We start from the raw sequence: 24,698 nt of genomic DNA, 5'->3' as shown, positions 1-24,698 counted from the left end.
TTTTAGAGTTTCACTTAAACTTTTTGCTTGGCGCCAGGCGCTGCACGAGAAGTGCACTCCAACTCCATCTCTGCGCGTGCCCATCTTCTCCGCATCAATGGCAGATCAGTGACGGCAGACGGTCAAAGGCAACGCCCATCATGGATCTTCTCCGTGTTGGCGAGAGTCTTCTCCGCTCTCCGCCCCTCCTACCCTTCCTTGCGCCCTCATTATACCGCTCTCGTCTCCCACGATATCACAAGACACCCTCGTGTTCCTCACGGCATCAAATACCGTCCAGATCTTTCGCCACTTCACACTCGCACCACAACGAACAGTCTGCACCGTCTGGAGGACGAGAAAATGAACCTACCCCTCCCTCACGGAGCAATTCATCATTCAATGCCGAATTCAGCCGACTTCTTGACAGCGCCATCAGTGGCTCCAAGAAGCCTTCCACAGCCTCAAACGCCAGACCATCTAGTCCTTCCACACGCAATCCGGGTTCTTTTGGCACAGGGCATGCAGGAAAGGACGCAGGGGCCATCGACGAGATCTTGGAGGCCATGTCGAATCCCCAGACCTCGTCTCCGCAAAGATCATGGGGCAGCAACAACAAGTCGGCACGTTTCGACATCAGCGCTCTGCTCAATCCAGGCCCCAGCTCCGGCGCCGCTGCCACCTCGGCTGCTATAAATCCCATACCTGCACCATCAGTACCCCCGCCCCTACCGATGAAGCTCAACAGCTCCGTCGGCCGCACCATCAAGGTCGACCCGGCACGAGGGATCGATGTGGCGCGTGCATTCACGGTGCTGGAAACGCAGTGCAACAGGAACAACGTCAAACGCGATGCGCAGAAACAGAGATACCACGAGCGGCCAGGGTTGAAGAGGAAGAGGCTGAAGAGCGAGCGATGGCGGCGGCGGTTCAAGGAGACATTCAAGCGGACGGTGACCATGGTGCAGAGGATGAAGGGACAGGGATGGTAGACAGATACAACCTGATGGGCACACAGCTCGCTTTCACCGCTCCGTCCACTCTGTCACACTACTAATATTATCTCACGACTGCACATCCACCTCCATGGCCGAGGCAGCCGCTGGCTCTTCGATCCTGGTGAAGGGTGCTGCAAAAGCGTAGCGCGCGACTCCAGCACCGTAGTCCTTCCCCGGAACCCTTTCTACAGGCACTGTCAGCAAGTGAAGTTGAGAGACAGAAAGACCAGAAACGGTGCTCACCATGATCCGGCGGGAAATTCTCCCTGCGATCGATATAATACCGCCGCCTCAGATCCTCCCCATCCGAGCGCATATGGTACGTGGCATACACCGAGCTCCTCGCCTTGGCCGTCTTGTTATCCGCACTCCGATGCGCAAGATGGCTGCCGAAAATCAACAAGTCGCCCTCCGCCAGCTCCACGGGAACCCAGTCGTGCGCCGCCTCCCATCTGTCAGCGATGCGTCCACCCTCCGCCAACTCGACATCCATTCGATGCGAGCCAGGGACAACTTCTACACAGCCGTTGGCGATCGTTGCAGCGTCGACGGCCAGGTTTGCGGTGGTGTGCTCGATGTCTCCGATGTGGTCGTAGGCGGGAGCATCAAGATGAGCCTGGAAGCCGTTGCCGCCAGCGAGTTTGTAATTGATCTTGTCCTTGAACAGCAGCATTTCGTCGCCGGTAAGTTGCGCCAGAATGCCTCGCAGGCCGGCGCCGTGCAGCAAGGCGGAGAAGGAGGGATGGTAGTCGGCGAAGTTTTCCGTCCTCATGAGCTGGCGCTCGCCGGTGGCGGTGATTTCGTCGTATGGCATCCATTTGCCTTTGTCTCGCGGAAGCGTCTTGACTTCACTCGTCCATTTGTGGAGGTCGGGGGGACTGACGAGATTGTGTTCGGCGGCGCGGAGGATGAGGTAACCTTGTGTGTTGAAGTGGTCGAGTTGTGACGGGGAGAGTTGGATGGAGGCCATGGTGGAGGATGGGGTGCTCTGGCTTCTTCCCAACGGATTGAGAAGGAATCGTCGTGTTTTGTACCTGCATGTTGCGTCCAAATAAAGTGTGAGGTGTATACAACCATCGGTGCGAAGGCCGATGCCACTGACTTCCCTCCGACGCACGTGGCGATCATCAACAATGCGCGGATGTGATTGGTGGAGGGGAGCGCACATGCATCGGCCTTGTCACCGTAAGACGTTCACCAGGGAAAGTGGATGGGTGCGTTGGTATCGGTGATGTGCCGACAGCGGGTTGAGATGTACTTGTAGACCTTCTTCCACCTCACCTCCACGTCCATTCCATCCAGCAAACTAGACAAAATGGCCGGTGTCTCAGCGTCCACCGCCGCCAAAGCGCAGCAGACCGTCAAACAATTATTCGGCTACATTGAAGCACAAGGTCAAGGCGATTATCTAGGCGAAGCAGTCTCCCAAGTCCAGCACTCGCTACAATGCGCAACCCTAGCCCAGCAAGCCGGCGCAGACAACGACACCATCATCGGCGCCCTCCTGCACGATGTCGGCCGCTTCATCCCCGCCGCGGAGAAGGAGGCGTCCATGGTTGCACCGGACGGGACGTACGTTGGTAAGGCGAGTCATGAGGTCCTCGGGGAGCGGTATCTGCGGCATTTGGGGTTTAGCGAGAAGGTCTGCCAGCTCGTTGGGGCGCATGTCATGGCGAAGCGGTATCTGACTGCTGTTGATGCGGGCTACTATGATGGGCTGAGCAAGAGTAGTAAGATGACGCTGAAGTTTCAGGTGAGTCCATGTCTTTGATTCTTGCTCCAATGCCGTGCTGATGAAGCGCTAGGGAGGCATATTCGACGAGCAGCAAGTCAAAGAAGCACAAAAGGATCCTTTGCTGCAGGAAAAGCTGCAAGTCCGTCGATGGGATGACCTGGCCAAGGATCCAAACATGGTTACTCCTTCCTTGAGTGACTTTGAGCAGATCACAATCGAGTCGTTGCAGCGATCGTGGTGTTGAATCCATCCCACTACAGCTGCGGCAGAGACTGGTATCGCAGATCCGGTTGGAAGTTGCTGAAGGTATCTTGATTCGAGAGGAAGTCGAATTCCCCCATGTAGAAGTTGTCGAACGAGTTGTCATTCCACGCATACGACATGTCGTACAGGCCCTCGTCAAACGTGGGTTGGCTCATGGTGATGTGCGCATTCGCCGGCACCGGGCCGAGATCTTGCGGCGAGCATTTGGCCAGGAGCTTTTCCGCGCCATGGGCGACGCTGGCGAGGAGGTGTCGAGGGTGCATGGATGCGGTGACACCTTTCAAGACGGAGACAAGCTCCGCCACGAGTTGTCGTGTCTCGCCACTGTCGATGCGCACGGATGAGGAGTATTTGGTGGAGACTTTGAGGACAAACACCACGGCGAACGCAATCATGACGTCAAAGTAGGTGGGTAGTCCATTGAGATACGACTGGATCTCGGTGTCGGTAACCACAGCTCGGAGGATGGCGGTAGCGGACAGGATGGCGGAATTGGCAATCTCATCAATGTCAAGGGCAACATCGGACGATTTGAACCCAGGCTGCCCGATCCCGCGAAAAGCCATGGAGCATAGGTACAGCCTGGCGAAGTGATAGTGAAGACCCACGCCCTTACGGGGATAATTGCCCACGTATTTGTTGTAGGAGAACCGTTCCGTCCAATCCGCGCGGATGTTGTCGAGTTTGATGCCGTAACGACGCAGCGGCTCGATCATGTGCCGAGTCAAAGGTCTCTCGACGTCGATGCCAAATGTGGCGTAGATCTCGCTTCCAACCGACCAAAAATGGACCTGGCTCACAAGTCGACTGTCGTCTTCTACAGCGTTTTCGGTGTCCAAGAACTGGGCGGCGGCTCGAATGGCATCGTCCTCGCGAGTCATGGGAGGCCGACCAAAGACGATGGAAAAGTGATGATCGCAGACGTAGACCAGGTAGTATAGTCGAGTGCGCAGATAATGCGTACGATCGCCCGTCAGAGCCTTGAAAATACTCCGGTGCAGTTGGATCTCGGTACTGATTCGAACAGCGGCCGCAATACACGTCCACGAAATGCTGCTCAGCCAAAACGCAGCCACGCACAGGCCACGGACGTCGTCGACGGTGTTTCGTCGAGAAAATGTGTGAGCTGCAGCAATGGCAACGAATTCTTCGTAGCATTTTTCGAAGGCTGGTGAAGCAAGATGGAGTGCACCGACAGCACAGATGGCAGCGAGAAGCAGAGGCGATGCCGCCCGGACTTGAGCAAGCGTTCGCCGATCTCCGATGATTCGGTAGAGGAAATGATCCAGGCGATTTTGATAGACGTCGAGGTAGCGTTGTGCTTCTTCGAGTGTTACACAGCCTCGTCGGATGACATCGTGCTCTGCACGGTCCGGCTCGACTCCGCCCATGAGGACGGGCGATACCACCGATCCCGGGATTGCAGCTGGGCCAGAATCGGGATCCATGACAATCTCAAAGTTGTGCGGAGTGTGTTTCTCTGCTTGTGGAGAGACTTGAGCTGGAGGAGGCATTCGTAAAGGCTCTGCAATGCGATGGTCATCATCATGTTCGTCTTCGTCGCTGGCACTGTTGACGGTGGGGAGAGATAGATGGTCTGAGACTCGGGTGAGCCCAGTCTCCAGATCGTGAATCTTCCGCTCGATGGCCTCTTTCCATACCGAGTCACTCTCGAGGAGCATTTGAAGGCTCTTGTTGACAGTGCATGGTAGGCCTCGCTTCTTGCAGCGCGTGCAGGGAGGTTGAGAGTCTTTCATGTAGCATTTGATTTTTTGCTTTCGACATGCTACACATGCTGTGATTTTGCGGGTAATCTCTGGCGGTTTCCCGTCTCCAAATTGATCTCGAAGAGCGGCAACTGGGCCGGAGGGTGAGTCCTCCATGCTGGCGGGTGTTTCGTGATCAACGCGGTCCAGAGGCCGGCTCCATTATCACCCAGGTTGTACGGAGTGGTTGGTATCCACGCATGGATAGACCATGCCGGCGTCGATGAACTGATCAGTGAATAGTACAAATATCTACATTTTGATATGGCCAGAGTTTGAAGGCCAATGCCAGCGCGCACGTGGTTGCCTTTTCTGCTTATTAAGCACGAGACGACCAGACGACCGCACGAGATCTCCACAGTCGGGTAGAACTTTGACGCCGACATTCATCTCACCCTCTCACGGTCGGCACGAAGTCATCGCATGCGAGGATGATCGCCTGCTTGTCTCGCAACGCTCGCGAATCGGATGTGACCAGCTCGCTCTGGCTATATCACATGGAGCACGCAGCGTATCCCGACTGTACCATCTCGAAACGGGATGCTCCGCCGAAGACTGAACAGAACGCACGACAGCGACCTATGGATCATGTAGCTGTCATAGTAGGCTCACAGTATCATGTTATTTGGTACTTTTTGCCCGTACTACTGGTAAGGTATCGTCTGACATTCGCCATTGCTCTGACTGGCTGTGAGATTCTACGCGCCACTGCCTCGACAGTTCCGCTTTCGAGCGAAGGGAAGTTCGCTCGTTCCTTTCGCTCGTGCCAGATATGAGAAGGCCTCTCCATTCTCTCCATCCCTCTTTTCTTCCATCGCTCACATCAATCTCGTGCTCGAATCATCGGCATTTAACATTAATCGCATTCAACACCAATCATATCGACATCATACACATCCGCCATCAACATGCAAACCAAAGCAGTTCTTCTGATCATCACCGCGGTTCTGGCCGTCTGCACCATCGCCTCGCCCATCATCGTCCGGGACCCTCAGCTAGTCGTCCCGAAAATCTTGTCAAACAACACCAACATCACCACAATCGCCAACTTGGACCGCCACAAGGACAAGCCCAAAGTCGCCTGGGACCAATTCACCTGCGGCGGAAGCAGCATGTGCAACGGCGGGTCCGGCATCTTCTACAACGACCCCGGCCAGCCCATCGAAGAAATCCTCGGCTACTTGGAAGGGATGGACGACACCGACGTCTTCTACAGCGCCGAGCACATCGCCTGCTCCGCTTTCCAATACTGCTGCTTCATCGAGGGCGGCGACTACGGCGGGCTCAAGGGCGGCGAGGTGCGAAAGCTGGTGACGATGATTCGCGACCGGGGGTGCGAGAATTGCGGGCGCATTGGGATTGCGGAGCTGGGGAATCCCAATCGTACTAATGGCGTGCTCAAGATCGATGTCGTCGTTGTCAACAAGGGTGGGTGCAAGGGGTTTTGTCGGGATCCGTTGAAATTGCCTTGAGGTCGGTAGGTGTCGGGCTTGGCCATTTTCGAATGAGCGGAGGGATGAACAGGCAGGGCGTGGACAGAGTGGCAGCAATTGTGACCTTCTGAAGGCGTTATACGATAGATAGCAGCAAGTACCAGTCTTCTAGGACGTGCACGCAGCCTTGTCCTCCCATTGTTGGCCATTGTCCCGTGAGGTGGCGCAGCAGGTGTCGACTGTCCACGCTGGGCCTGAATATTGTGAAAGAAAAGAGCGGTGTTCGAGAATTTTGATACGACTACGATTCCGGAGTATTCGCAGGGTTGGCTAATCGGAAAGCACCGGTCGATGCCGTCTGTGGGATCGAATAAGACAGGGCTGGGGTGGGACACTGAAAGAGCCGTCATGCCTCATCTATCCCTCTCACGACAGCATCTAGTCCAAATGCTTGCCCTTTGCTCCTCCCTTGGGCTTCAGGTTGTCATCCAGCTCGTAGAGGATGGGCACCCCTGTCGGAATCTCCACGCCCGGGATGTCCTCATCACTAATGTTCTCGAGATGCTTCATGAGCGCACGCAGCGAATTTCCATGCGCCGCCACCAACACCGTCTTGCCCGCCTTCAGATCCGGTACGATGTCCGACTCCCAGTACGGCAGCACGCGCACCAGCACATCCTTCAAGCACTCTGTCTTGGGCACCTTGATGCCGCCCTTGGCGTACCGGCCGTCCGGATCAGTATTGCCATCCTGCTCATTCTCCGGCGGCGGGACGTCGTACGATCTGCGCCAGAGATGCACCTGTTCCTTGCCAAACTTCTCCGCCGCTTCCGCCTTGTTCTTGCCCTGCAGGCCGCCGTAGTGGCGCTCATTCAGCTGCCATGCGCGCTTGACGGGGATCCAGTGGCGGTCGCAGTTGTCGAGGGCGATGTTGGCGGTGGTGATGGCGCGGCGCAGCAGGGAGGTGTAGAGGGTGTCGGGCAGGCATTCGTGTTTGGTCATCAGCTTGCCGGCCTTGGTGGCTTCGGATGTGCCGCGTTCGTTGAGCGGGACATCGACCCAGCCCGTGAAGAGGTTCTGATCGTTCCAGGTGCTCTGGCCATGGCGAAGGATGATGAGACGAGGCATGTTTGCAGTGTTGATCGAGTGTTGTTTGGCTGTTGATCGGCGGGTGTTGATGCGGTGAAGGAGGGAGAAAATTGGTGGCCCCAATGCCAATCAACGCGCCCCACCGCGGGGCTTCGCTGGAGCTCAACGCGATGACGTAAGACGAGGCCCGTCGATCTCCAAAAAAATACCTTTGCTTGGGTACCACCTTTTAGCCGCATGGTGGTTCTTGAGCACGAAGGCTATGTGGCGAGGGTAGAAAGCGACACGGCTACATCTGCACATCGCTTTGATTCATGGAAACGTCATTCCGCTTGCCTCTACAAATTCATAGGGGAACGCATCACCCCTCGACTCCATGAACAACATCACTCTTTGAACATGGCGACACAAGAAGCGAAAGCCTGGGTCTACACCGGAGGCTACAACACTCTCAAACGCGGCACCATCCACCCACCGTCTGCCTCCGCCTTCAAGGATGAAGGTGACGGCCCACCCCACATGTTGGTCAAGATTCACGCCTGCGCCCTCAACCCCGTCGATGTCCAGATCATGAACCTCCCATCCTGGAAGCAACCATGGAATGCTCTGTACGGCAAAGAAAAAGGCACAGTCAACGACTACAGCGGTACCGTTATTGCCCCCGGCCGGACGGGGTTCAAAGAGGGCGACGAGGTGTTTGGGCTCACATTGAAGCCCTACGCTCCGAATGGAGGGGCGCTGGCGGAAGTAGCAGACTTGAATACTGAAACCAGTCTGGCTGCGTTGAAGCCCAAAGGGTGGAGTCATGAGAAGGCGTCCGCAATCAGTTTGGTCTGGCTCACAGCCAAGGCAAGCATTGACTCCGTCGCACCGTTTGTCGAGGCCAGTCAGAACAAGAAGGTCGCTGTCCTGGGAGGCAGCAGCTCGACAGGCCTCTACACCATCATTCTCGCCAAGCGAAAAGGGTGGAAGGTGGTTGCCACTTCGTCAGGGAAGAACAAGGACTTTGTCCTATCCACATTGGGCGCCGACGAGCACGTCGACTACACCTCACAAGATGTGCGAGAGGGTGTGGCCAAGTTCCAGCCGGATGCGGTAATTGACTGCGTCGGCGGGACCGAGTGCATTGGCCTTCCGTCCAGCAAGCGATACATCTCGATCGTTGGCGACAAGGTCGGGCGAGAGTCGATGGGTGGACCATACACCTATTACGATTACTGGCATCCCATTCGCGCCGGCCTGCAATGGTTCCGATGGGCAAAGGGGCAGTATGGCTTGGGCGAGAGCTATGACGTTACAGTCCTGAGCAAGAAGAAAGAGTGGTTGGAGGATGCGAAGAACACACTGGGACCGGACGATATCTACATTGACAGCGTGCACGAGTTTGACAAAGCCAATGAGGCGTTTGAGAGGTTGAATACCGGCCGGGCCAAGGGCAAGGTGGTGGTCAAGGTATCTTCGAAGCTTTGATTTAGCAACATGTAGACAGCTCTTCGTCGTGTATGAATATACATGTATCCGTGTTCAACAGGTCTCATGCGCAAGGCTGTTAAGCTCGGCTACACCACGATCCTTCCAAACCTTGCCCTGAGCAATGACGAAGGACGTCTTCTTGTAATGTGGGGTGAGCCCCGGAGCACGACACCACCACCAACATTCCACACAATGGCGTTCACGAACCGGCTGGCAATATTAGCAGGAGGTCTGGGTAAGTCCAAGCCACTCAGCCTTTGCCATCCTGCCATCTAAGAACCGTCCAGGAGGCCTAGGCTGCGCAACAGGCAAACTCCTGCACGCCCACGGCGCCAAACTCGCCCTCCTCTACGCCCCAGCAGAAGCAGAGCGCCTACAACCCACCGTAGCCGAAACATACGGCTACCAGAACACTAGCGAAGCAGGCGACAGCATCAAAGGCTACGCCTGCGACATCACGTCGCCGGACTCCGTCTCCGAGGCCTTCAGCGCCATCGCGCAGGACAATGTCGCCTTCCCCGCCATGCTCGTCAATGCGGCGGGGTATGTGAATTTGACCGCGCTCGAGACGTTCCCGCCCGAGGATGCGTTGAAGCATTATGTGATTAATTTGTTTGGGCCGACGTTGACGGGGCAGGCGTTTGCAAGGATGTATATTGAGCGGAAGAAGGCGGAGGGAGAGGGCAAGGCGGCGCCGGGGAGGATTGTGAATATTGCGAGTCAGGCGGCGCATGTTGCGCTGTGGCAGTGAGCAGTCTCTACTCTTCCTCCGAGAAACGGACAACGAGCTAATATTCACTCTAGTCACGGCCCGTACTGCGCGAGTAAGGCAGGTTTGATCGGACTCAGCAAATGCATGGCGAGCGAATGGGGCCCGCATGGCATCACGACCAACACCATCTCCCCGGGTCCGATCATGACGGAGATGGGGAAGAAGGCGTGGAGTGACCCGGCTGCCCGAGAGGAGTATCTCAAGAGCGTGCCGACGGGCAGCTTTGCGGATCCGGACGAGGTGGCACGGATTGTGCACTTTCTCTGCGAGGACAAAGCGAAGAGTATCAATGGGAATGATGTAAGACTGGACGGCGGCTTTACCATACGATGAGGATGGTCAATGATCGATATTTCTGGCACGGCTACGAAGACTTCTTCCCATCCCTTTCCGCCTTCTTCAACGCCCTGCGGCGGATATCCTCGTGCATGCGCTTGTTGATGCCAATCACCACCCCATTCATCGTACCCGCAAAACTCGCGATTGCCCAATGCATGATGCCGTGCGCCCAGTACGGCGTGCAGGTGCCCAAGATGCCCTGCGCACCCCCACTGCGTCCAATCTTGCCCAATGCCGCTTTGACAAACTGTCGGGGCGTGGGAACCAGCCAGCTGGCTCTTCGAATCTTGGACATGGCGCTGGTGACGAGGTAGGACTGCACGACTTGCACCGTGATGCCATGCGGCGCCAACTCGGAGAAGAGGGCGGATGACCACTGTTGCAAGAAGGCTTTGCTTCCGGAGTAGGTGGCGAGTAGAGGGGTGGGTAAGAGGCCGCCGAAACTGGCCATGTTGAGGATGAGGCCGCGGCGTCGGGCGACCATGCCCGGCACCACGAGTTGGGTGACGCGGAGGGTGGCGAGACAATTGATGGTGACAATGTCCTTCATCTCCTGCTCGGGCGTCTCGGCAAAGGGGACGGGAATGGAGTGGGAGAGGCCGACGTTGTTGATGAGGATGCCGACCTCGCCCACCTCCTCCTGCAGCAGCTTCTTGAGCGCGGCGTAGTCCTTGTCGCGATTGGCGGCAAAGTCCATTGCCAGATTGCGCACCTCGACATGGTACTTGTCCTTTAGCTCTTTTGCCAGATCGAGGAGTTTGGATTGGGTGCGAGAGATGAGGACGACGTTGAAGCCCTTGGCGGCGAGTTGGATGGCGTATTCCTTGCCAATGCCATCACTGGCACCCGTGATGACAGCCCAGGTGCTTTTCTTGCCGAACTTGGTGAGCTGTAGCAAGCGTGAATGTTAGCAAGGTGGAGTGTGATGGGCAGGGCATGGTTGCACTCACCGAAGTGCCAGGAAGGATGAAGAGACTGGCTATGAGACGCCAGAAGGAGAAGATCTTGATGGACAGCCAGAAGAGGCCGATGAAGGCGAAGATCTGGGTGGTGGGAGAGGCCCAGTAGTCGGTGGAGTCACCGAGGGCAGCGGCAATTTTGTCTTCCATGGCGGGCGACAATCCGATAAGGTAAAGGGATGATGGAGTTATGGACAGGGGGAGAGAAATATGGACGAGGAAGCTGTTGCGGAAGACGCGCGCGCGTGGGGAAGGAGCGGCCCGCTGGTTGGCGGGAGCCCGACGACGTGGACGCGGAGTGTCGGCGATTTTATTTGTTTCCCCAAGGCACAATAACTTTCAAGAATAGACCGAGACCTGCACAGCTCGTCCTAGACGACAATGGCCTCATCCATCCCCAACTTCCTTTCCTTCGACGACGGGTTGCTCCCAAAATGGCTGTTCCTGGTATGTCCCCTCACTCTGCGGGATGATGGCATATATCCAAGTGCCAATGGCTGATCATTCTCGAGTACAGATAGCCTCAGTCTCGTCAATCTACACGGTCCAGTCCTACATCTCGCTGCGCGGTGCGCGTGAGGTCTACGCAGCGCCCACCACCATGATCACCCCACTGTCCGCACGCACCTTTGGCACATGGACCGCGCTGTCGAGCGTGGTACGGCTGTACGCCGCCTTCAACATCCACAACCGCGCCGTCTACGAGCTGGCCATGTGGACGTTTGCCATTGCCATCCTGCACTTTGGCAGCGAGTATGTCTACTTCCGCACGGCGCGGCTGAGTCGAGGGCTGGCGAGTCCGATGGTGGTGGCGAGCAGCAGTCTGGTGTGGATGTTGGCACAGCAGGAGTGGTATGTGAGGTAGGGCGAGTTGTACATTTCACCGCACGTCTCAGAGGTTCTGCCAAGCAGAGAAGCAGAGTGATGGAGGGTGGACATATGTAACCTCCGCAGCTCATGTGATCCGGGGACCCATCCCGTTATGCGCACAGTAATGCTCCTGCCTCGGACCTACCTCCGTTCCACCACCATCCTTCTTGCTTTATTTCCACAGCACCCGCCTCGCCCGATCTCCAGCCATCGGGCATGAGGGTCCACGTGGATGGCGTGGCATTCAACAGGGCCTGAAGATCTGGTCCAGTCGGGCGATGGGCGAGACGAGGCGTCGGAATCGCGGAAACTCGTCATCGTGGGCCTTGAATAATGCCCCTCGATTCCACTCCCACCACACGCTCGCTTACTGACCCATCTCCTTGGCATAGCGTTGCACCTTGACGCCTCCAACCCAACCGCAATGACGAGCAATGCACCGTCGATACGCGCAGCCCCGAAAACCCACGCGATGTAGCGGAAAGACCGGCGCCATGTTCATTCATCGCTCCGCATCCTGCCCCGTTTTCTTCCTGCGCCTTAAAAGCACTGCTCCCCACTTCTGCACCACAACCCACGCATTCCCTCCCTCCTCCCTCACTCACCATGGCTCTCCTACGCATGCCCTCCCCGCCAGAGACCATGGCCGATGCCACCGAGGCCGAATTCCTCTCACGCCTGCAACTCAATCTCGACCTCGAGCACGACCGCAGACGATACCACGCCATGAAGGTGTGTAGACTCTCCCCTTCCTGATCGAGCACCCCTAACATCCCCAGGCCGACATCTTCCAGGGCTGCCAAAGAATCTGCTACGACCGTAGCTGCCTCCTCCCCTACTTGCGCAACGACGCCTCCATCCGCCCGCCCTTCATCTGCACCCAGATCACCGAGGGCGCGCTGCACGCCGAGGCGCGCCGCATTTACCGCACCTCGCACCCGGACATCCAACGCATCTACGATCTCGGAGGCGACGAGGGGAGCGCGAGTCGCGGCGCCGGCGGCGATGGCAGTAACCGTGAGCAGGAGAATTGGGTGATTCGCTGGTTGTTGTGGCGGACGTTGTTGGCGGGCGCCGATGGGGATGGAGAGAGCGCCGCGCTGGCGGCGAGGAGTAAGAATGCAGCCGGAGGGGGCGTCGATGGAAGCATTGCCGGCCGAGCGAAACAGACGTATTGGGATCCCGCGAGGGAGTCATGGTCGCCGGACAGGGAGAGGAACCAGAGCGCTGCGACCGCTGGTGCCGCTGAAGCTGCGGACAGTTCGAGCAAATGACATACTGCGCAATCGAGGTGGACACTCTTCAGGCCCTCGCCCTTCCGCCCACGGGTTGGACAGCGCGCGGACGGAGCGGGATCTCCGTCTAGCGACACGCTGCCATGAAGCGTGCTTGATGGACGAGCATACAAGGGAAGCAAGGCTACGGAGCATTCGGCCCGAGAGCCAAAAAGCAACGACAAACACGTGGTACGAAACATGCAAGGAGATCAATAACGATGACGACGACGACAACGACAATGAAGACGCCAGCCAAGCACGTGGTAATTGCATGAGAGCGAGAAGCAGCAACATGAAGCATAGAAATACACCAGAGTAGGCACGCTGGCGGTTCCTGGACTTGAGGAACTAGTCCGAGAATCAAATGAAACAGCGGCGTTCGACGGCACGAAGCGCGGAGCGACGTGCTGGACCGTGTACATACAAAATAGTGATGAACCACATCTCCGCGCGTATGATGGATGCACTATTGATGTCCTCGTCATCTCGCCGTAATGATGCAGACAACCCTCGACGCCCGCCCAATGCCATCGGGTCATGGTCGCTTTTGTTATTAAATGTCGTTTGTCCATCATGATGTCGCTCTGTCCTCGCTTATACATGAATGCCCCTCGAAATGGAACAACTGAATACAGTGAAAGGTTGATGCCGCCTGCTCCCTCCTCCACTGAACATGGACAAGCGTCGTCACGGATCGTTCGCCACCGCGACCAGCACTTTTTGCAGGATTTGCCGATCAATCTTGCACGTCTCGGAGAGGAATGATTGGCGTTCAAGGAAGCCGAGGGTGCGGCGGATCAGGCCAAGGAGTTCGGACTGCTGGATTCCCATCCTCGGCGGGTTGACGGTGACAGTCGTATTTGTATACGCTGCGGCGAGGACGAGGACGTTGCCGAAGAGCCTGGAAAGTGTGTTAGTCTGGCAATGCATGGAGTAATCACAAGGTCGGGTCGATCATACGCATGTGCAGTGCCGTGCATGTTGGGGTCGATAAGGGCCTGGTTGATACCATCGAAGGCTCGCGCACTCTGGAAAGCGGCCTGAATGCACCGCTGCGCACCCTGCATTTTCTGCGCCTCGGGCAGCGTGGAGATGGCATCGAAGAGCCGACTGCCTGTGTCCGTGCGACTGTGCCCGTACGCGTCGAACGCCATTTCATGCAACACGCAGTCCAGGTATGGTCGGTCCGCGAGAAAGCACGCGCTCCAGTACTTGGCGCGAAGCCGGGCGGTGTGAATGTCGGCCGGCGGGGGCTCAGTGTCCAGCCATCCGTGATGGATGGGTAGACCGCTACGCCACGACGTGAGGGAGACGTGGTGCTCGCATAGTACTTGTCGAAGGGCAAAGGTCGACAAGAGTTTGCCAGCTCCACCGTGGAGTTGATTCTGGATCAGGTTCAAACGTTTCCGAAGCCAGAGCTGGGAGGAGAAGTACATCAACACATCATGACTGCTCAACGCGCCCGTTTTGTAGAATTGCGAGCCGCCGGGGATGCGAGTTGGCCAGGGCAGGAGATCCTCGCAAGCCAATATGCCACTTTCGGGGTAAGGCAGCTCGGCGAGGATATCGCCCTCCAACTGAATGCAGCTCCACGCAGCCAGCACCACCAGGTCATGCTCCGCGCTTTTCACACGTTTCTGCAGACTTTGGTAGGGCGCTCGACCTCGTGTTTCGGGGGAATCGTCGTGCATGTCGGAGCTATTCGCAAGGAGATGAAAACGGCGGAGCAAGTGCAGCACCGATCGGCCGGCCGAGCTGATCCAGTTGAAGCTCTCGCGTACTTGTCCAACTTGAGCCTTGTAGAGGCCGGCGAGGAGGGCGATTTGAGCATGGATGAGATCATTACCACCCTGGAAAGGTCCCGCGATCCGTGTCGCTTGGTCATAGAAGTTTGCGCCAGGAACGTCTGCTGGACCGCCATCGGCAAAGCCCTGGGGTGTGGGCGGGTTTGCGGATAGTGGAGAGACGAGCCCGTCGTCCACAAGTGTGGCGTCGGATTGAAATGAGCCGCTACGGCCCGTACGTTCTGCAAGTGATTGGACCTTGCTCCTCGGGCTGAAGACCAAGCCTCTCTTGTGTGCGCAAATGTCTCCGAGAGCGAGGATGAGGTAGAGGCGGGCGGTTTCCAGTGGGGAAGGTTTGTGTGCGCGAGATGGAGGCGCAATGCTTCCGCCATGCCCAAAGCTCATATGGTCGACTCGCGGTCTCTTGATGGGCCGGTGGGTGGGCTCACTCATGTCGTCCGGGTAGCTGAGCGGCGGATGGAAGTTGTCGCCAAACAGGTGCTCAAAAGAGTGAAGGGCGTCATCAAGATCGACAAAGGGATGGAGGGAGTGCATGTTGTCGACATAGCTGCGGAATAGCAAGCGGAGGGAGTTGTTGCCGTCCGGGGAGGGGATGCGAGCTTTGCGGTCCAGCATGGCATCGGCGGCGGGCAAGTCGTTCAAGGCATAGGCGTGGCTGGTGACGGGGTCGCGGGGGAGGATGGTATGGGGCGCGTAGGGGCGGGGGCTGATGTGGACATCCTTGGCCTCGGAGGCGAGCACGTAGCCGGGATCGACGGGGAAGTGGGCGGAGTAGAGGAGGGAGTCGATGGAGGGCCACAGCTTGACGAGCGTGTGCACGCCCGAGGCATGGTATGGATCTCGCGGGGAGAAGTCGGGGTTGTTTGCCTGCAGCTTGTTCCTCTCGACGGCATCCAGCCGCGTGGCCAGCTCGTCCAAGCGGGGGAGGTAGTTGTCGAGCAGCTGCATGTGCATGTGCAGTTTGTTGGTGTGCTCGTCGAGATGGTGGAAGGCGGCATCGATGTCGGACATGTGGCGAGTGGACTTGCTGGCGGAGTAGCGACATACCAGGTTGTCCTTGTCGCAGTTGGCGCATGGCCGCCCTTCGTCGCATGCTCTTTTCTTTTCCCGACACAGGTCGCAAGCCTGGATGAGCGTGAGCGGGTGGGTGTGGAATGAGGTGGGGTGTGGTGGCGATGGTGTTGGCGTTGGCGATGCGGGAGAGCTGCTTACCTGTGCTGCTCGGAGATGACGCTTGCGGTTCGAGGGCGTCTGGCCCGCGTTGGGAGACTCATCGTCGGTCTTGAGGGGCGCGGCCTGGTCGGTGGGAGGCGCCATGTCGGGAGCAAGGAAGAGCAGGGCCAGAGGCTCTTATGGCGGCGAGCATGGTGCGGAGGGGAGTGGGAGGGAGGGAGGGAACGAGGGAAGGGTGGTTGAACGCCACCTGATGGTTGGACGGGAGGAACAGCACCTCACGTTGGACAGCAAGCTGGCCGCCAACCAATGCCAGTGGGGCAAAGCCGTGCACGCCGCATGGGTGAGTACATCGGTACATCCTGGCCGGGTTTGGGGTGCTGCTAGTAAGGCAGATCTGCTTGCCCGGCCCCGTCATGCAAGCTGCCGGGGCGTGCGCTGGGCCCATCTTGCGGGTGTGCTGGTTGTTCGTGCTGGGTGTGTGTGTGCTGTGTGGTTGCGGCTCGCTTAGAAGCAGCAGCCGCAGCCGCAGCGTCATTCCACGCCTTCCGCCACAACCTAATCGTGCGTGGTTCGTGGGGAAGGAGCGGTGCTGCTTCCGTCGTCCCTTCCCGTTCATACCTTACCCTTCACGCTATCCTCCATGCGCCGCCACACCACTACCACAGTCTCCCCTCATCTACGCCCTCTCTGCACGACTAGGCCGCGGGGCGTCTAGCTTGCGGAGCCCCTTCCGCCTTGGCCGCCAGGGCTGACCTCATCACCAGCAAGAAATCTAAGCCCAGGCCAAGTTCCCAACACTCCCGTCGGCACGCTTTGGACACGGACCGTGTGCATCTTGATGCACACAGACGATATGGCGATTTGGTCAGCCAGCCCGAGCCTTCGCTTCGAACCTAAATGCTTCATGTACAGCACTGCATCGTGTCCGACCCTTGTCTCATCTCCGACTCCAACCCAGATCCTATCGCTAATGATTGCCTGTTCCCTCTCGCCGGCCTTGCTGTCCGTCTCCGCCGTGGCCAATGTCGATTGCCATACCTCGAATCTCGATTTGTATTGACGGAATACCGCGGCAATAATTCCAAATGTATCATTGAAAAGATCCTTTTTGTCTGACTCTACCTTGCACTCGGCTCCATTGGCCGTGTATCTTCTCAAATCAACCCGCGTTAGGCGCAACGCCATCTCAAATAGGCAGCGGGACCATGTGCCTGGTCGGTTACGGGGTGTAAGATGTGTGCCCGATATTTCCTTGCTACCTTAGTCCTCCAACACCCGCCTCCATATCCAACGGGCCCCCTTTTGATCGCATGTATCTTCCAGCTTCTCGCCCACCCGAGCCTTGCGGCCGTCGAAACTCGTGGCGGATGGTGGCAGATGATGATCGCCGTAACCACGCATGATCGGCCGGCGACATTGTCCGCCGTTTCACTGATGCCATTACCTGAGCCGTCTTGCAGATGGATGTCAATGCCTGGAGAGATCGCATAGATGTAGTTGCTTTGACCAATCGCTGCGAGTTGCCAAATAGCAACCCTAGACACATTGCCATCGCTGCATCGTCACCATGATCCATTTGATGCTTGACTACATGCAACCGACAGGAGTCGTCGGTTCGCTCAATACCTCTTCTCACGAATGCCAAATCCTTTCACGATTGTACAAATTCTGGTGCACCAATGCGGCTCTTGTTGGATGTCCAGTATTGCTTTCTTTCATCAGTTTCATGGCCGATTCCAAGAGCGAACAACTCCAGTGACTTCTACACCGCCCATCCACCACCGACGATCTGCTCGACGGTTCACAATGCAGCTCCCTCGAGTACCTCTATGCCTAACCAATTGAGATTTACAGTCGTGTAAGGGGAGCTGCCAGGCACAAGGTCGGAATCGAATAGAGTGCCGTTGCTTAGGGTTTGGGCTCGGAATGATGAGCTGCGGGCGGGTTGGCGTCGTCACATGCCACCTCTTCTCTCCCGCTGTTTCAAGCTGCCCGCCATATCTTGACCGCCGCCAAACACCCCACCAGCACATGTAACCACTTGCAACCCTTCTCGCATACCACCCTTCAGCTCGAGCACATCCGCCCAACATGGAGGAAATCGCTTCGGAATACGACGTGGTCGTGTTGGGCACTGGCCTGACGGAATGCATCCTCAGCGGCGTCATGTCGGTGCGCGGGAAAAAGGTGCTGCACATGGACCGCAACGACCACTACGGCGGCGAAGCAGCGTCCGTCAACCTCGAGACGCTCTTCAAGCAATACGGCAACTACCAGGCCGGCACGGAGCCGTGGAAGAAGTACGGCCGGCCCAACGACTGGAACATCGACCTCGTTCCCAAGCTGCTCATGGCCAACGGCGACCTCACCAACATCCTCGTCAGCACCGACGTCACCCGCTACATCGAATTCAAGCAGATTGCCGGCTCCTACGTCCAGCAAGGCAACGGGCCGCGCGCCACCGTGGCCAAGGTGCCTTCGGACGCCGGCGAGGCCCTGCGCAGCCCGTTGATGGGCTTGTTTGAGAAGAGAAGAGCGCGGAACTTCCTGACCTGGGTGGGCAACTTTGACGAAAACAATCCCAGCACGCACAACGGCATGAACCTCTCGCAGACGACGATGAAGCAGGTCTACGACAAATATGGGCTCGAGGCGACCACGCGCGACTTTATCGGCCACAGCATGGCCCTCTACCCCACCGATGAACACATTAACCAGAAAGGCATGGCCAAGGACTGCATTGACCGCATTCGGTTGTATGTCAACAGCATGGCGCGGTACGGCAAGTCGCCATACATCTACCCGCTCTACGGCCTCGGCGAGCTGCCCCAGGGCTTCGCACGGCTGTCAGCCATCTACGGTGGCACGTACATGCTCAATGCCACTGTGGATGAAGTCAAGTACGAAGGTGGAAAGGTGTCGGGCATCAAGGCAACGATGAAGGAGCGAGGAGAGGAGGGCGAGGGGATGAAGTTTGAGACAAAGTGCAAGAAGATCCTCGCCGATCCGAGCTACTTCCCCGACAAGGCGAGAGTGGTGGGCCACCTGGTCAAGGCGATCTGCATCCTGAATCATCCCATCGACAAGACCGACAATGCCGACTCGCTACAACTCATCATTCCGCAGAGTCAAGTCGGGCGACGACATGGTAAGGGGGGTGTTTCCCAACATGGTGTAGCACGTACTAACTCACATCTCCAGACATCTACGTAGCCATGGTCTCCTCCACCCACAATGTCTGTCCCAAGGGCTACTACATTGCCATTGTGTCGACCATTTCCGAGAGCGGGGCAAACCACCATCTCGAACTGCAGCCCGGCCTGGATCGCTTGGGCAAGATCGAGGAGCAGTTCATGGGCCCGCCGATCCCCATCTACGAGCCGCTGGAGTCGGGCGTGAATGATCAGGTGTTCATCTCGAGGAGCTACGACGCGAGCAGTCATTTCGAGACCATGACGGATGATGTGCGGGATATTTACCGTCGGGCGGAGGGAGAGGAGCTGAAGGTGGAGGGGTTGAAGGATGGTGCTGGCTTGCAGTATGAGGAGTGAGTAGAGCAACGCACTGTAGTTCCGGGGTTTTACGGAAGATTGGTAGGTTAGATAGCGACAGCGTATAACAAACGCAGTTATTTCACAATCTGATTGATTGTTGCACGTGGCACGTGTTTGCGTGTGGGCGCCGTCTTTGAAACCCAAACTCACCTCTAGCAAACTCATCATCTCTTCAACACCTACACCACAGATATCTCGCCGGTGGCCAACAGCCATGTCACCCAACGCATTCGATTACATTGCCATTCAAAACACCCTGGCGAAATATTGCATGGCCCTCGACAGCAAGACCTTTCACTTGCTCGACGATGTCTTTACGCCCAATGTGCAAGTCCGGTATCCTATTGAGGGCTTCGACGCCGCAAAAGACCTGGAAAGTCTGATTCAGAGACTGGAGAAACGGTGCGCGATTTCGACCTGCTGAACTCCCGGAACATCGTCGTCCGTAGGTGGTACTGACTACGTGTGTAGGCTGGAACCCGTGACAACTCACCATGCATTGACAACGCAACACATTGTCATAGCCGACGATGGTAAGACGGCAGAGGCGACGACCTACTTTACTGGCGTGCATTTTGGTACGGGGAAATGGGAGGGGCGGCAGAGTATTGCCTGGGGCAAGTACCAGGACGGGTTGGTATTGGATGGTGAAGGGGGAAAGGCGAAGGGGGTGCCCGGGGCGAGTGGGAGGTGGTTGATTGCACGAAGAGAAGTCACCATCATGAAGCGTACAGGTGAGGAGAGGATTATGGAGTGAGGCCTTGCAATCAATGAATGACATCGAGGAGAATGGATTGTGCACTCCATGTTCGCGTTCGTGCTCCCCCTCCAGGGCATATCTCTTAATCAAATCGGGAAGCTGCGCGCGCCACAAATTGATTAGAGTTTCTTGGGCAACTCTAGCCCCGGTCTCCACCTCCGACGGCTTTGTTCTCGTGATACCCTCGCACAACACCCCGATAGCTGACCACGCCCGTCTTTCAGTCATTCAAGCGCCGCGCTCACTCCTCTCCCAGTCCCCTTTGTCTGTCATCGACGTCCTGCAGTGGCGAAATACGGACCTGCAACAAAGCCAGCAGGCGAACAAAAACGGCCACAACGCTGCATCGCTGTGCCATCACAACTTCCTCTACCTCCGTCCGCACCATCTCCGGTACTTCATCTGAGCAGAGCAGGCTGCCGCGGCGTTTGGAAGCCGCTCGTTTGAATTCAACCTGCCACCGGTGATCTCACCACCCACGTCGCAAACACCCTCGCCTTTTCCGCTCCGCATTCGACATGGCCTCAGACCCGCAGAATGGTGTCGCCTCCGACACAGAGGCATCAGAGAAGCCAGTGCGAGAGCAACTGAAGAAAGCCAGCATCTCCAAGACTGCTTTGGCAGACGCAACTACCGCAAGCGAGGGTCAAGAGCAAGAAGAGCAATCGCAGGAAGGCCACAGCGACGAGGTGGAGAATGGTGGTGGCAACAGAGGCCGTCCGCAGAAGAAAAGGAGTTTCGACGAGGCCGCAGACGACGAGGCCGAGGAGAAGGCTACTTCCTCAACACGTCAACACACGCGCAAGCGGTCGAGAGATAGTACGGCAGAGGAGGAAGAGTTAAACAACGGTTCCCGAAAGTCCAGCGACCGCCCACGAGACAGCTCGCAGATTGGCGAGAAGGATCCAGCCAACGGGCATCTCCGTGCACCGTCAACCGCGCGCCAGCGTACACCAGACCACGCCGGCGAGAAGCGTGCAGACGCCCCGACCGAACAAATGGCCAGCCCGAAGACTAAGAGAAGTCGGCTGCAAGTTGAATCCGACGAGGCATTGACCAACACTACCGCCAAATCTACCAAAGATGATGATGCAGAGAAGTCCGAACCTCCGGCTGAAAAGTCGAATGCCAAGATTCCAGCTGGCAGCGGCTTCGCAAACACCTCCACCTCCTCCCCATTCGCATCTCTCGCCGGCAGCAAGTCTCCCGCCTCAGACTCACAGACCTCAACCAGTGCATTTGCCGCATCGGGTTTCAGTGCACTTACAGGTTCGACATCTGGGTTTGGGGCAATCGGCAAGAGTTCGGGGGGGTTTGGAGCCGGGGGTAGTTTCGCCACCACCAGCAAAAGCACGACTCTGACGGAGGGTTCAAAGCAAGATGCCGACAAGACGAAATCGCCGTCGAGCAGTGCATTTGGTGGAGCGCTGGGACAGCAGTCCGCCTTCTCTAGCGCCGGAACTGGAACTGGAACTGGTCTCAGCACGTTCGCCAGTGGTGCGTCCGGGTTCGGCAAGCTGGGTGGATCAGGCGGGTTTGGGAGTACTTTCGGTGGGGGAAGTGGATTTGGTGGCCTTGGAAGTGGTGGACTCACGACATTTGCGAGCGGCAAGCCGTCTGCGTCTTTGTTGAGCAGCTCGAAAGCAACGAAGCCTTTGGGCGCGCCGGCAGACGATGCAGAGGACGCGGAAGACGCAGGGGAGGATCCCGGGCCCGATGACTCCGGCTTCAAAAGCCCTATTTCTCAAACGTCGGACAAGCAAGACGAACGCTTCTATGCGCAGGATCTGGAGACGGGCGAGGAGGAGGAGACGACCGCGTACTCCTGTCGCGCCAAACTCTACAACTTTGCCGACATTGGGGATGGGAAGAAGGAGTGGAAGGAGAGGGGGCTGGGGGTGGTGCGGCTGAATGTCAGCCATGGCTCTGCAGGAAAAGAGGAGACGCGGCTCAAAGCGAGACTGCTGATGCGTGCGGAAGGCAGTCACCGGGTCATTTTGAACACGCCGGTGAAGAAGGAGATCAAAGTCGGGGCTCCGGATGGCGGGAAACCGCAAGGTGGTAACGTGTTTTTCATGGGCGCGGTGGATGGGAAGGAGGGGTTGGAGTTGTTGCAGTTGAAGGTGAGTGTCGGTCGTTCTTCAATGCATGGAGTTATGCTGACAGCGATGATAGATACGGCAGCAGTTCGCCACCGAACTCTACGACAAGATTGCCGAGTTGCAGGCGGTGATGTGAATGAGGAGGGGAGATTTGGCTGGATGACTGTCTTTGGGGACAGTGGGCTGCTTGGACGTCTCGCCCGCTCTCATCCATCCTACACGGATTGGACATGATATGCAAGGAAGGGAGATCCGCGGGCTTGCATAGAATCCGAGGCATGGAAGTGCATCAGTAGGATAGAAGAGACATCTCGCACAAATTCGTCCACCCACGAACGCATCATGGTTCTTTGCATGAAGTGAATGCTGGCACAACGATCTGCGCGTTGTCGCCGCGGCCCGAACCTTAAATTTCTGCGGCCAGACTCCACCCGTGACTTCAACATCCTCCCTGCGCTTGCACATCGGAGTCAAAACACTCCTCATTCCATCTCTCCCGGTCGTCGCATCATCTTCCCCATCGGAGTGGCACCCGACCTCCTCATGCGACCATCATGGGCCTCATAACCAAGGCCAAGGCGCAAAAGACCGATGCCGCAGCCCCCTCGTCGGCCGGGGGCGGGGTGAAGTACATTTGCAACGTCTGCAGCAGCGACATCACCAGCACCGTACGCATCCGCTGCGCCTCCAAGCAATGCCCGGACTACGACCTGTGCGTCACGTGTTTCGCGGGCGGCAAGGCGAATTTGCACCACGATCCGCGATCGCATCCCTACTCCGTCATCGAGCCGCACAGTATCCCCATCTTCGACGACGGCTGGGGCGCGGACGAGGAATTGTTACTGTTGGAGGGCGCGGAACAGTATGGCCTGGGCAGCTGGGCGGATATTGCGGATCATATTGGGGGGTATAGAGAGAAGGATGAGGTGCGGGATCATTATGTGAAGACATACCTGGAGTCGGAGCTTTTCCCGCTTCCCGAGAGGGCGAGCCCGGGCGACAAGCGGTTGAGTGACGATGTGCCGCGGGAGGAGTTCCAGGCGAGGAAGAAGAGGAGAATTGATGGACGCAAGGCGGAGATTGCAGAGGCGGCGAAGAAGGATCCGGTGATTGTGAAGACGACGAGCAGTGTGCCCAGCTGTCACGAGGTGGCGGGATATATGCCGGGCAGATTGGAGTTTGAGAATGAGTACTTCAACGAGGCGGAAGAGGCGGTGCAGCATATGAACTTTTCGCCGGAGGAGGGCATCAATCCTGCCACGGGGCAATTCGACCCCGAGACGGAGTTGAAGATGGTCGTGATGGGAATCTACAACGACCGACTCACTGCGCGGACGGATCGGAAGAGGGTCATCTTCAACCACAAGCTACTGGATTATAGGAAGAACTTGGCGGTGGACAAGAAGCGGACAAAGGAGCAGCGAGACCTCAACTTGAAGGTGAAGCCGTTTGCACGGATCATGAGCCATCCGGATTTCACCACCTACGCCGAGGATCTGGAGAAGGAGCAGAATCTGCGCCAAGCAATCAATCAGTTGCAGGAATGGCGGAGGATGCGGTTGAGCACATTGCAAGCGGGAGAGAAGTACGAGGGGGAGAAGGCGAGTCGAATCGCGAAGTCGCAAGTCATGGGCCAATTCGATCGCATGGCGAGCACGATTCGCGTCGGCAAGGCCGCGCCACCTCCCGAGACCTCGACAGCTGTGACGGAATACACGACGAAAGATCTCGCTGTGCGCCTGACGAATGACAAGGCGTCGACGGGCCTCCCCACGCCTCCCTCCGGAGACAACGTGTCGCCCAAACGAGCACCGTTGCAGGCAATCCCGAATCTGACTCCCTTGCAAATGTCCTCAGACACATCCCCAGATTTGCAGCTGTTGTTGCCGGAGGAGAAGGATTTATGCGGCAAGCTTCACGTCCAGCCCAAGGCATATCTCGCCATCAAGGACGCGGTATTCCGCGAGGCCATGAAGAATGAGGGCAAGTTGAAGAAGAAGCAGGTGCGAGAGATGAGCCGGATCGACACGACCAAGGGCGGGAGGGTCTTTGAATTTTTCGTGGATATGGGCTGGTTGGGCAATGCTGCCAAGAGTTGATGAGGTTGGATATTCCATAGCGGTATACGAAGATGAGCGTCTGCCCTACGTCGTGTTTCATGTCGGCACTTCGGGCCAGCCCTAAGCCGTGCCAAGACATTTGTCCGTCCGCCTCCGCATCAGCGTCCGCATCCTCAGCAGGACGAGGACGAGGTTGAGCGACTTTCTGGAAGTGACAGCTACACACCACCTCTACCCTTCTGCTCATCCCGTTACATTCCAATCCTCTGGCCGGTCCTTTTGCTGCA

The 24,698-nt window shown here is 57.3% G+C and overlaps 17 protein-coding genes across 17 annotated transcripts; 12 read left to right on the top strand and 5 right to left on the bottom strand.

The window, feature by feature from the left end:
- Positions 1–4: 4 nt before the first annotated feature.
- Positions 5–995, top strand: BDY17DRAFT_292464 (uncharacterized protein). Its single transcript, XM_033732834.1, has one exon. The coding sequence runs from the start codon at positions 141–143 to the stop codon at positions 969–971; it is 831 nt and encodes a 276-aa protein (XP_033591408.1). The 5' UTR covers positions 5–140; the 3' UTR covers positions 972–995.
- Positions 996–1,043: 48 nt separating this feature from the next.
- Positions 1,044–1,947, bottom strand: BDY17DRAFT_308330 (uncharacterized protein; the record flags this gene model as incomplete). Its single annotated transcript, XM_033735201.1, has 2 exons — positions 1,044–1,162; positions 1,221–1,947. The coding sequence occupies 2 exons, from the start codon at positions 1,945–1,947 to the stop codon at positions 1,044–1,046; spliced, it is 846 nt and encodes a 281-aa protein (XP_033591407.1).
- Positions 1,948–2,292: 345 nt separating this feature from the next.
- Positions 2,293–2,956, top strand: BDY17DRAFT_315533 (uncharacterized protein; the record flags this gene model as incomplete). The annotated part of the gene is made up of 2 exons (XM_033735917.1): positions 2,293–2,730; positions 2,783–2,956. 2 exons carry the CDS (start codon positions 2,293–2,295, stop codon positions 2,954–2,956), a joined length of 612 nt encoding a protein of 203 aa, XP_033591406.1.
- A 10-nt stretch (positions 2,957–2,966) lies between these two features.
- Positions 2,967–4,733, bottom strand: BDY17DRAFT_248036 (uncharacterized protein; the record flags this gene model as incomplete). The annotated part of the gene is made up of 1 exon (XM_033730873.1): positions 2,967–4,733. The coding sequence occupies one exon, from the start codon at positions 4,731–4,733 to the stop codon at positions 2,967–2,969; it is 1,767 nt and encodes a 588-aa protein (XP_033591405.1).
- Positions 4,734–5,134: 401 nt separating this feature from the next.
- Positions 5,135–6,360, top strand: BDY17DRAFT_92087 (uncharacterized protein). The gene has a single exon (XM_033738826.1). The coding sequence runs from the start codon at positions 5,515–5,517 to the stop codon at positions 6,130–6,132; it is 618 nt and encodes a 205-aa protein (XP_033591404.1). The 5' UTR covers positions 5,135–5,514; the 3' UTR covers positions 6,133–6,360.
- Positions 6,361–6,613: 253 nt separating this feature from the next.
- On the bottom strand, positions 6,614–7,303 carry BDY17DRAFT_315531 (2,3-bisphosphoglycerate-dependent phosphoglycerate mutase; the record flags this gene model as incomplete). The annotated part of the gene is made up of 1 exon (XM_033735916.1): positions 6,614–7,303. The coding sequence occupies one exon, from the start codon at positions 7,301–7,303 to the stop codon at positions 6,614–6,616; it is 690 nt and encodes a 229-aa protein (XP_033591403.1).
- Positions 7,304–7,484: 181 nt separating this feature from the next.
- BDY17DRAFT_292459 (uncharacterized protein) lies at positions 7,485–8,803 on the top strand. The gene has a single exon (XM_033732833.1). The coding sequence runs from the start codon at positions 7,502–7,504 to the stop codon at positions 8,732–8,734; it is 1,233 nt and encodes a 410-aa protein (XP_033591402.1). The 5' UTR covers positions 7,485–7,501; the 3' UTR covers positions 8,735–8,803.
- BDY17DRAFT_292457 (uncharacterized protein) lies at positions 8,783–9,845 on the top strand (the record flags this gene model as incomplete). The annotated part of the gene is made up of 3 exons (XM_033732832.1): positions 8,783–8,972; positions 9,025–9,484; positions 9,542–9,845. Exons 1-3 carry the CDS (start codon positions 8,801–8,803, stop codon positions 9,840–9,842), a joined length of 933 nt encoding a protein of 310 aa, XP_033591401.1. The 5' UTR covers positions 8,783–8,800.
- A 28-nt stretch (positions 9,846–9,873) lies between these two features.
- Positions 9,874–10,957, bottom strand: BDY17DRAFT_321730 (uncharacterized protein; the record flags this gene model as incomplete). The annotated part of the gene is made up of 2 exons (XM_033736680.1): positions 9,874–10,737; positions 10,799–10,957. 2 exons carry the CDS (start codon positions 10,955–10,957, stop codon positions 9,874–9,876), a joined length of 1,023 nt encoding a protein of 340 aa, XP_033591400.1.
- Positions 10,958–11,188: 231 nt separating this feature from the next.
- Positions 11,189–11,672, top strand: BDY17DRAFT_308322 (ergosterol 28; the record flags this gene model as incomplete). The annotated part of the gene is made up of 2 exons (XM_033735200.1): positions 11,189–11,254; positions 11,325–11,672. 2 exons carry the CDS (start codon positions 11,189–11,191, stop codon positions 11,670–11,672), a joined length of 414 nt encoding a protein of 137 aa, XP_033591399.1.
- Positions 11,673–12,283: 611 nt separating this feature from the next.
- BDY17DRAFT_321728 (uncharacterized protein) lies at positions 12,284–12,951 on the top strand (the record flags this gene model as incomplete). Its single annotated transcript, XM_033736679.1, has 2 exons — positions 12,284–12,409; positions 12,457–12,951. The coding sequence occupies 2 exons, from the start codon at positions 12,284–12,286 to the stop codon at positions 12,949–12,951; spliced, it is 621 nt and encodes a 206-aa protein (XP_033591398.1).
- A 446-nt stretch (positions 12,952–13,397) lies between these two features.
- On the bottom strand, positions 13,398–16,361 carry BDY17DRAFT_92064 (uncharacterized protein). The gene is made up of 3 exons (XM_033738825.1): positions 15,972–16,361; positions 13,915–15,884; positions 13,398–13,855 (listed from the first exon to the last, which is right to left on the bottom strand). Exons 1-3 carry the CDS (start codon positions 16,074–16,076, stop codon positions 13,642–13,644), a joined length of 2,289 nt encoding a protein of 762 aa, XP_033591397.1. The 5' UTR covers positions 16,077–16,361; the 3' UTR covers positions 13,398–13,641.
- A 1,155-nt stretch (positions 16,362–17,516) lies between these two features.
- On the top strand, positions 17,517–17,832 carry BDY17DRAFT_292452 (uncharacterized protein). The gene has a single exon (XM_033732831.1). The coding sequence runs from the start codon at positions 17,574–17,576 to the stop codon at positions 17,778–17,780; it is 207 nt and encodes a 68-aa protein (XP_033591396.1). The 5' UTR covers positions 17,517–17,573; the 3' UTR covers positions 17,781–17,832.
- Positions 17,833–17,933: 101 nt separating this feature from the next.
- On the top strand, positions 17,934–19,574 carry BDY17DRAFT_292451 (GDP dissociation inhibitor). Its single transcript, XM_033732830.1, has 2 exons — positions 17,934–19,083; positions 19,137–19,574. Exons 1-2 carry the CDS (start codon positions 18,027–18,029, stop codon positions 19,484–19,486), a joined length of 1,407 nt encoding a protein of 468 aa, XP_033591395.1. The 5' UTR covers positions 17,934–18,026; the 3' UTR covers positions 19,487–19,574.
- Positions 19,575–19,664: 90 nt separating this feature from the next.
- Positions 19,665–20,404, top strand: BDY17DRAFT_292448 (uncharacterized protein). Its single transcript, XM_033732829.1, has 2 exons — positions 19,665–19,890; positions 19,960–20,404. The coding sequence occupies exons 1-2, from the start codon at positions 19,704–19,706 to the stop codon at positions 20,244–20,246; spliced, it is 474 nt and encodes a 157-aa protein (XP_033591394.1). The 5' UTR covers positions 19,665–19,703; the 3' UTR covers positions 20,247–20,404.
- Positions 20,405–20,432: 28 nt separating this feature from the next.
- Positions 20,433–22,687, top strand: BDY17DRAFT_351697 (uncharacterized protein). The gene is made up of 2 exons (XM_033738208.1): positions 20,433–22,372; positions 22,425–22,687. The coding sequence occupies exons 1-2, from the start codon at positions 20,768–20,770 to the stop codon at positions 22,485–22,487; spliced, it is 1,668 nt and encodes a 555-aa protein (XP_033591393.1). The 5' UTR covers positions 20,433–20,767; the 3' UTR covers positions 22,488–22,687.
- A 36-nt stretch (positions 22,688–22,723) lies between these two features.
- BDY17DRAFT_292445 (uncharacterized protein) lies at positions 22,724–24,496 on the top strand. Its single transcript, XM_033732828.1, has one exon. The coding sequence runs from the start codon at positions 22,906–22,908 to the stop codon at positions 24,448–24,450; it is 1,545 nt and encodes a 514-aa protein (XP_033591392.1). The 5' UTR covers positions 22,724–22,905; the 3' UTR covers positions 24,451–24,496.
- The last annotated feature ends 202 nt before the right edge of the window (positions 24,497–24,698 follow it).

The sequence above is a fragment of the Neohortaea acidophila genome (genome assembly GCF_010093505.1).
Source record: "Neohortaea acidophila strain CBS 113389 unplaced genomic scaffold BDY17scaffold_3, whole genome shotgun sequence".
NCBI lineage: Eukaryota > Fungi > Ascomycota > Dothideomycetes > Mycosphaerellales > Teratosphaeriaceae > Neohortaea > Neohortaea acidophila.
This window is presented reverse-complemented; position numbering and strand designations above follow the sequence as displayed.